General features: G+C 31.9%; 1 protein-coding gene across 1 annotated transcript; it reads left to right on the top strand.

Moving 5' to 3' along the window:
• The first annotated feature begins 2,668 nt into the window (after positions 1 to 2,668).
• LOC130903090 (uncharacterized) lies at positions 2,669 to 4,087 on the top strand. The gene has a single exon (XM_057815352.1). It carries the CDS (start codon positions 2,669 to 2,671, stop codon positions 4,085 to 4,087), a length of 1,419 nt encoding a protein of 472 aa, XP_057671335.1.
• The last annotated feature ends 6,274 nt before the right edge of the window (positions 4,088 to 10,361 follow it).

Raw genomic sequence — 10,361 nt, 5'->3', positions numbered from 1 at the left:
TTATCTTTTAATATCGTAGTTATTTTTTTTATATTTTGTATTTCAATTTTATTCCAGAACCGATATCCATTCGAGTATCCTATCACCTGAAGTTTTTTATTTTTCTTGTCAAATTTTGAGGTTTTTTCTAAATGTTTAGCATAAGCATCTAAGCCAAATACACTTAGATTACTTAGTGTCCGTCATTTACCCTCAATCCACTTTTCCATAAAGTTATGGAAAGTATGCTGGAGTTAATCAAGAATAATACCTCATTTTTTCATATATTCTTTCATTCGTTTACTTGTAGATTCTCCATCATTTCCGCTCTTACTTATGAACTTTTGTATATTAAAATTATATAAGTTTTAAAATGTCGTCGTCTTTGAGTAAAGAAACCAATTTGTATTACAAAAATTTGGTAGTGACAAAGTTCAATAACTGGTTGAAGTTGGTTAAGGAGAAGAAAAAACAAACTTATCAAAACCAAAACTCAATGGTATCATTCCAAGCTCCAAAGGAGGAAAAATATGCTAACGTTAAAAATATTATAGTGACTCCTCCAGATAAGTTCGATTCGTCACCACCAATGAACTGTAGCGACGCCATATGAACTTTTCGAAGGAGAGCTTTTAATCAATTGAAAGTGGAGAGTGGGAAATTTGTAAACTCATATACAGGTTTATTATTTTTTATATTGAGTTTGTAAATTTTGATGGCTATATACAGTGTGATTAATCGACTTTTTTCCGTAATCTATCTTGATAAAATACCTGAAACGACACAAGGTACTCGATAATGGAGTTAGTCAAACTGTGTATTGACGGATAACGATTATTTTCAGACGCAATACCACGTGGCATTTTTCGATTCCGACACAATGAATAGATCTTGGGTGAAGGCCGAAAATTTGAAACCGTTCTTGAAAAATATCGACGATAACCTTGTGCTGAACGATAAATTCAATAAATTCAATCTCAGGATGGATGTACCCCGTTAAACAGGCTAAAAAAGCCGTCAAAATGAAGCTGCTCAACAGACTCAAAAAGTACAGCTTCATATATAGATATGCGAAATCTTCGAGAAAGACGAAGCGAAAAATTGTTAATTTTTTCAATAAAGTTTGTTAAAAAATCATCTTCATTAGCCATTCGAAGTATTATTTGATCTGGAATTGTTAGTATTGGTATTGTCATTCGTTTTCTCAATTCTCATTTAACTCTCCTCAATTTGCCACTATGCAATTCAATCAAACATTTATTGCACAATTGTATCCATTCCGGTTAAAGATCATTATTGGAGGTATCTTCGGCTCCATTTTCCAATTCTTCATACTTATACAATTCGAAATTATGTATGATTGTATCAATCAAATTCAGAAAGAAATCTGTTGAAAGTTATGGATAGGTAATCTTGATTATTAGGTTTTATATTTATAAATGAAATACACAGTGGTTAACATTCATATATTAAGTCTTTATTTAAAAGACTACGTTTTCGAGAACCGTCCTCACGCTTGAAAGAGTCGGTTTGTACTAACTAAAAACTAATAATAAAATATTTACAATGAGGTCTAAGCCTCTACTTAAGAATAGTAAAATTACAGATGTTTTACTAAAATATATGCATTACTCCGAAAAGTAAAAAAGAGTCCTTTGTGTGACCCATGTGTCCGGGGTCATAAAACAGAGGTAGGACTTACTTTTCCTTTCCTAAAATATCTTTCAACTAAATGTTAAGTTTCCTTAAACATAAAATCTAAGCATAATGTTAAAATACTAAAAAAAATAATTTGTTAAATAGGATTCAATTTTGCTCAGAGAAATTCAACAAAATCATTTTCATTTACGATTGAAACGATAAGCATTCTCACACCTTATTTCAACGTTTTAGCTAGTCACTATTATAATCTATAATTACTCAACCAACTCACATACAATCAGAACTTTTGAGGACATTACTCGTTTAGTTCGATTTGCACATATAATGTTGAATTTGTACAAAGTGATTAGATTGGTTAAATGGTAAGTGCCTTGAAAGTTCTTATTTAAAAACAAGTGATAAGACAAAATTCATTTATCAATAATTTATAATAATAAACATCTCAATGCAAAACTTATTTCCATTAGGCTAGTTGAGAATTTTTAAAAGAAGAAGGTAAAACCGAAACGTAAGTACATTGCTGAATATTTGAAATATGGTTTTTGTAGGGGAAATGTGCCTATGATGGACCCCCGCCAATGATGGACCACTAGCTATATTTTCAAATTTACCGCGCATATTACACTACCACCATATTGGTTGGGTTGATTGATGCTTATAGTCAGTTGTTTACAAGCGCTCTTGCGAATCTAAACCATTTTTGTGAAAATAAATAAATAAATTGAAATTGGTATGTATTGATATAACAAAGTAGCATGGCATGATGTTAGATAACTTTTGTTTTACTCTTAGCTAGAATCTGATTTTGTTACTACAGCTTGATAGAACTGTTGCATGTTAATTGGCGAGTAAAAATTGAGGTTATGGCGGAGAACAAAAAACATTGAGATTTTTATCAGATTTATGCAATATGGCCTATGATGGACTACTTAACGGATCCCAATGATGGACCAGGGGTCCATCATTGGACCTGAAATAAACAAAATAAATATATTGTTTTAGTAGTTTTTCTTTTCCATTTATAGAGATGGCATCCAAAAAAAGACAACAGTGGGACGAGCATGATATGCGACAAGCTATTGAGAACGTACAAGATCACAGTATGGGCTTTAAGTTGGCTGCAAAGACCTTCAATGTTCCCAAAACAACTTTGCGAAGGCGTTTGGCTAAACAGGACAGTTCCAAGGGTAATTTGGGAGGACGAACCGCAATTTTCTCTAAAGCCATCGAAGAGGAGATTGCAGGATATATTATTGATATGGAAACACGTTTTTTTGGTTTAACCTCTAAATATTTGCGGCGGATGGTATTCGAAGTAGCCGAAAAAAATAAAATAGAGCATCGTTTCAATCGTGAAACAAAAATGGCAGGTTGGAAATGGGTGAGGGGATTCCTGAAGCGCAATCCACGAATTTCTTTGCGTAGTCCAGAAAGTACATCATTAGCTAGAGCCCAGGCTTTTAACAAGCCTAATATTCAAGCCTATTTCAATACACTATCTAACACTCTGGAGCAGTACAACTTTCCTCCCGAAAATATATTTAATATGGATGAGTCAGGTTTGACTACGGTCCAAAAGAAATGTCAAAAAATTTACGCTTCAAAAGGTCGGAAGCAAGTTGGTGCACTCAGCAGTGCAGAGCGTGGGCAGCACGTGATCGTAGTGTGCGCAATGAATGTCATGGGCACTTACATCCCTCCTGCTCTTATTTACCCTCGTCAAAGGATGAACGATGAGCTTATGAACGATGCTCCCGTTGGTGGCATAGCTTTCGTACAAGAAAAAGGTTGGATGACCAGTGAAATTTTTTGTAGATGGCTAAAGCATTTCGTGAAGTATACGAAAGCATCTAATAACAATAAGGTTCTTTTGCTCCTAGATGGGCACAGTAGCCATAAGAGTCTCGAATCTCTTCAGTTTGCAAAAGAAAATGGGGTAATTGTGTTCTGCTTCCCGGCAGATTGTTCACATCACGTTCAACCATTGGACGTAGGATTCTTCCGTCCTCTTCATACGTATTTTGATCAAGAAATTCAATTACGGCTTCGTCAAAACCCGGGGAAGGCTGTGACTCAATTCAAAATAGCAGGTCTTCTCAATCAAGCTTATTTGAAGAGTGCTGTACTATCAAATGCAATAAATTCGTTCAAAAAGACTGGCATTCATCCTTTCAATCCTCATGTCTTCGAGGACTGGCAGTTTGCACCAGCTTTAGCAGCGGATAAGCAGATTCCCGAGGCTCAAGGAGATATCATCGAGAACCAAATGGAATTAGAAATTCAAACCCCATCCACATCTGGTCTTAACATGTCTTCATCGTCAGTTCTCGACATTTCTGTAAAGGAAATTTGTCCTCCCCCTCAAACTGTAGCAATTGGTACTGATAAAAAAATGCAGAAGAAGGGGAAAAACTGGTCATTTGAATTCAACACCAGAAATTCATGAACTCAAAGAGAAGGTTATAGAAAAGGAAACAAAGATAAGAAAACAACAAGCCAGGATAGTAAAACGGAAACTTGTCATTGAAAATGACAGTTCTGATGAAGATGAATCCGCCTTAGAGAACTTTTTGGAAAAGGGACAAGATGACTCAGATGATGATGCTAGCTGCCTTTACTGCAATGAGTTATTCTCGCACTCACGTGCAAAAGAAAAGTGGATTCGTTGTCAAAAATGTAACTCGTGGTGCCATAATGAGTGCGCTGGTGTTTCCTTCCATTGCAAGTCTTTTATTTGTGAGCTCTGTACCTAACGTGATGTTAGTTTGTTCTATATTTTTTTTCTAATAAAACTTTAAAGACATTTTTTTTTCATTTATTTTAAAGGGGTCCGACATGGGCAGATGTGTGCTAATGATGGACCCCTCGACTACTTTTTTAAAAATAGCTATGCTATTAAACCGGAAATTATTTGGCAGAAAAATCTTCCTATACTATAATAAACTTCGAGCTAAGTATATATTTTCATGTGAAAAAAATTAATAAGTCCAAAACTAAAAAAGTTGTAATGATATTTCCTTAAGGGGTCCATCATAGGCACATTTCCCCTAGTTCTACAACAATAATTGACAGTTTACATATCAAAATTGACCGATCTGTTTTGACATCTGTCATAATTACTGAATCGTTTATTATAATAATGAACATGAATATATTGAGAAGAAGAACCAGCGATACTTCCACGCAAACGGAATGTACATTCCCCATTGTATTTTTGGAGAAATTACCTCGAGTACCACCAAGATTCGTGAGTTCAGTTGAAAGAAGCGTTGAAGATTTGAAGGTACCTATTATGTTAAGCGAACTTTCTAGTTCTAAACAAGATCTCAAACTGGGTACTATTATTGAAAACGATAACGAAGATACGATAATACCTCAACTAGAAGTAGCTTTCGATGAAGACGCTGTCAATACTTCTAATCGTGAAGAAAAACCAGACAATGATCCCAAAAATTTAGATGATGTTGGAATAGTTACTATTAGAGCTCATACTGTTATTATTAACAATCATTTTTTCAAATAAATAACTTTAATTTGTTAAATTGTATGAATAAATTTATTTAAATATATATAAGTTGTTGTTTTTTGAACATTATACAAAATTATAGTTTCTGAACATCGTCGTTACTTTAACAGCTTCATTTTACCACCGTCTGTAACTTTTATTACGAATTTCCATGTTTTATATAAAAGTACACTGAGAAACATGTAACAAATTAAAAATTACCTACTCTAACTTTTTAATTGTTGATATTACGAAAAAAAATTATTCTTTTTAAAATGTTTTGCATGGTTTAAAATCTAAAATGCAATCAACAGATTTAGAGAATTTTCACTCGTATACCAGATATGATAAAATTATGAATTTCATTCAACTTAAACTAACAAAACGCTGCAATTTGATAAAAAATCGCTTAAATTTTTATTTGTTTTGACTATAATTTGTTCTTTTCCTATTTAGATGCGTTTTGAAACTTCCTTTTTTTCTTTTCTATGATGTTTTGTTTGTTTCTAGACCGTTTCTACCATAGTCTTTCGAATATATCTTTCGATTAAATTGATGAGTTTTTCAACATTTTTCTTGGTGTAGTTTTTAAACGTAGAATTTTGCAATATATGATTCTATTTAATATCGGGGGTCGTGAAAAGCACTTTTACGTCCCGTTGTAACATTCATTCTTGAATCTTTTAGATACTAGCTAGGGAAAACCATGTATAGCGATGTTTTCAAAATGAGAAGTGAGAAGAAAACGATTATCTTTTCTGAAATCTTGTGGATCGTTCAGTTTATTCATAGCAAACATACTCGACATGTACATCGTGCTTTAACTGAAAATTTTGACATTAGAAAGTTGAGTACAAGATGGATGCCGCGTTTGCGCACATTGAAACAAAACCATCGACGCGAAAATGTTTCCATCGAGCGTTTAACAGAAATAAAACCGTTGTATGTTATAGATGAAACGTGGGTTCATAACAACGTCCGCGAGATTGGGTTTCATCACCGAATTCTTCAACATTAGTTTAATCTACGTCGAAAATCGTAGTAAACAACACGTTCGCCATTACAAATGTCAAACTTTATGATGACAATGACAGATTTCATATATGTATTCACATCAGTGTTGCCGTATCACGAAACTCAAGTATCTATCAAATAACTCTGTTATACAGGGTTTGATCAGGACGCGGAAACTATATCAATATTAATTTATACATTATCATTTTTGGATTTCTTATGTTGAAAAAATGTAAACGATTTTTGTTGTTACATTTTTAATTATTCAAAATTACGATGATCAATTTGCAAAAAATGCATATTTATTCCTCTCGCTATAAAAAGATGGATACATAAACACGAACCAATAAACTCTAATTGAAAAAGGGTCGTAAAAAATAAGTGCAAAAAAGCGCGCATGAACCATGAACCAAAAATATTTCACGTCAACAAAAAAAACGTACAAAGCAAATTGATGTGAATCGGGGCGTGACTATTTAACCGATAAACGTGTTTGGTTTTCTATATTTTTCTAAAAATTTGTTCTATCCATTATGAGCAATTATTTTTGATTTTTTTATCGTTTCCAACATATACAAGGTGATGAATTTTAGGTTGGAACTCAACAACAACGAAACTACCATTTTTTAAAATAAATATTACACTGTTAAATATTTTTCTTTGACTCCGTTTAATGTAAGACTTACACGTTACTTTTTTTTGTTTTTGTATATTTTTGTTTTTAGACGTTCTTTTATTAAATTTTCAATAACAATTACATATTTAGTATCCTTTTTGTCTATTTTTCGACATTATTTCATTGAATTTTCTTCTTCTTCTTCTTGATTCTAGGCCTATTCCGTTTTTTTTTCGTAATTTTTGAAATACAAATAAAAATTTGACGTTTTTTAAAACAAAAGACTCCAAAAATCAAGAAAATTCAGAAGTATAAACATATTAAAAGGTCTAAAAAATAAGAAATTAAATATTAACATATACAAAAGTCAGACAAAGCTTTCGAAAAATCAGATATCTATGCAGGAGCTTTCGAGGGCTTAAATGCACTTAGAATACACAGTTTATCTTCAGTTTCTGAAGATGATATAACTTGGTTATCGAAACGAGCGTCAATCTATATCGGCGTGAACAATGTATTCAGTCTGTTTGGTTATATAGCCACTGCTTTTTATGAATAAACCCCAGGCAGTACTCTCTATCACGAAATAAACTTCTACATTTCGTATAAACAGTATAATAATCCGTATAAAACGGATATTTTAAATTTCAAGAAGTCATAAAAAAACATCACGAATCCCTAATAAAACAAACAATATCCAATAGAAAGTTTGAGTATTGAATTAAATTAAATTCCAGAAAATGTGGCTTGAAATATAAGAAAAAAGTTTTTCCTAAGCAATTATTCACATCTTTCTTCCGGTCAAGTGTGAAATAAGGACTCAAAAATCCCAACCGTTTGAAAGGTATACCAATTTAGTCCAAAATTTAATTCCTTCTGGCGTTTAGATTAATGCCACGACGTTAAGCTGATTTATATTGTTCGTTAGTCTTACCAGTTTAGTAGAAATTGTGGAACATTACTCCGCAAAGAAAACTGTCGGCTTTTTATTTATCTTTCGGATTTTAACTAAATTAAAAATTAAAGTAAATCAATCTACTAACTAAAATCTACAGTAAAATATCAATACCATCACGATCGAGTCTTCAATATTGAAACATTTGGTCTTCGAAGGTCGTACGGTCTCGTATAAACTTTGCTACACAATATTTTACTGTTTATAACGAACTAGCAATCTCGCCCTGCGTAGAATTCAGTTCAACTTTCATATTATTTAGGCTAACGCCTTTCAAATGAAAGTTTTGTATAGATTGTGTACTTTCTAATATTTTTCAAATAACTACCGCCATATTTAGGTCAGGCTAGGTACTTGTGTGAGTACCCACTACACTGAAATTTCTCTAAAACGGCCTCGTTGAGAATTTTTTTATTCGGAATATTTTTCGCAACGTATTTTATTTTGGGGGATATTTTATGTCTTTTTTTTCCAGGATGTAAATGAAGCTCTAACGGTTTGTAAAACTTTACTTTGTATACGTTTTTATTAATTCATCCTCCTTAATAAATAAAAGCGTGGAGGGAAAAAAGTTGGAAATGGAAAACAAAAGGTGAACCTCCTAGTCGAGTTTATAAACTGTGTTACAGAGAAATTTTGTTGTAACTGTTCATTAAATTAGATCGTTGAATACAATTATTGTTAATTAAATAGTCGAAATTATTCTATTTTGAAAATGGACGTTCACATGTATTGTTTGATATATAAAATAATCTCGGATCTTATTTTCCTTAGAGGTTAAGTATCTCTCCCTAAGTCCACTTATTTCTGGTTCCTAGAAATTTTTCTTTTTACAAACTTTATTTAATCAATTCGTTGGTTTGTCTGTCTATCTAAATAAAACATCCACCAACATTTTTTTATGATAACAGACAATTTATTTTTGGAAAAAACGGTTTCTTTAAACAAATTTTGTTTGTTTTTTCGAATACGACAGTTCTGGAAAACAAAGGTCGGTTTATTTTTGAAGTTTCTGAATATGGTTTCTAATTGCAAAAGAAAGTCTCTTGTGATAATATTTTTTTGTTTTCGAAAAACAAAGTTTCTAAAGACGAATTTTGTTTTTTATCGAAATGGCAATTCCCGAAGGCAAATTTTGGTTTGCTTTTCCAAAAACAAAGTTTGTAAAGACGAATCTCATCTTATTTTTGGAGAAATGAAATTTGTACAAACAAATTTTGGTTTCTAATTGAAACAGAAAGTGTCTTAAGACAAATATCTATTTTTTTTTGAAAAATAAAGTTTCTAAACACAACATTTGGTTTGTTTTTCCATAAACAGAAATTTCTAAATACGAATTTTGTTTTCTATCGAAATGGCAATACCCGAAGGCAAATTTTGGTTTGCTTTTCGAAAAACAGAATTTCTTAAGACGAATCTCATCTTATTTTTGGAAAAATGAGGTTTGTTTAAACAAATTTTGGTTTCTAATGAAACAGAAAGTCTCCTAAAACAAATGTCTATTTTTTTAAATAAAGTTTCTAAATACAAATTTTGGTTTGTTTTTCCAAAAACGGAATATTCTAAATACTAATTTTGGTTCATAATTGTTCAAATGTTTTTGGTTTTCAAAAAGAATGTTCGTTAATACAAATGTCAGTTTTTTCTTAAAAAAATAAGTTTCTAAAGACGAATTGTGTTTTTTTTTTGAAATGGCAACTCCCAAAGACAAATTATAGTTTGTTTTTTGGAAAACAAAGTTTCTAAAGACGAATCTCATTAACTGATGATAAATACAGAGAGTAGGTACCGCTAACAAATGATCGCTTGAACTTTAATTCAAAATTACTTCTTGAACCCACCGTGAACAATATTTATTTTACCTATAAATTTATAAAATCCATGAGGTGTCGAAATTGATAATCGGAAATAATTCCGATTATGGAATGTGTTTATACAAATTTAGTAAATAATTATTTAACGACGTCCATGTTTATTCGTTATATCTATGGGGGGACGTTATCTATGCATAGCAACTACCGGAGCCCACAGGGCTGGAAAGTATTAAAACGAACCGCAGCTTTGCGGCGGACATGTTCCTATATCCTTTAGGCGAAATTATTATTATGTATGAATAATCAATGATATGTAATTTGTATTTGGGCATATGATATGTAGATATGCCGCATATATACACGATTCTCTATTTGTTAGTTTAGTTAGTTATTGCCCTACGTAGATATTTATTTGGTTTTCTTTCAATAGATACTTCGATGTTTTGTTAAAGGAAAAGTTCGCATGCATAAATATGAAAATTGAAATAATATCCCCAATATCCATACGGGGTATAATATTGAATTGCATATAACATTCGGATTTGAAACGACACTCGAAAATGATAAAACAGTCATCATGTTATTAAAAATTTCGTTCCTATCTTCGTAATATTTGGAAAATGAACGTAAACCACTGAACAGTCACGCAAAGCGACTCAATTAGTGATTTCTCTTTTCAAAAAGTGATAAGCAATCGACTCACCAATTGGTTTCAAAGAAGAATATATCAAAATTGTTACAAAACCAAAGGAAAACCACCTCTACGTCGAATGAATGAAAGTTTTAACTACAAAACAGAACCATGTTCTAAATAAA

The sequence above is a fragment of the Diorhabda carinulata genome, chromosome Y (genome assembly GCF_026250575.1).
Source record: "Diorhabda carinulata isolate Delta chromosome Y, icDioCari1.1, whole genome shotgun sequence".
NCBI lineage: Eukaryota > Metazoa > Arthropoda > Insecta > Coleoptera > Chrysomelidae > Diorhabda > Diorhabda carinulata.
This window is presented reverse-complemented; position numbering and strand designations above follow the sequence as displayed.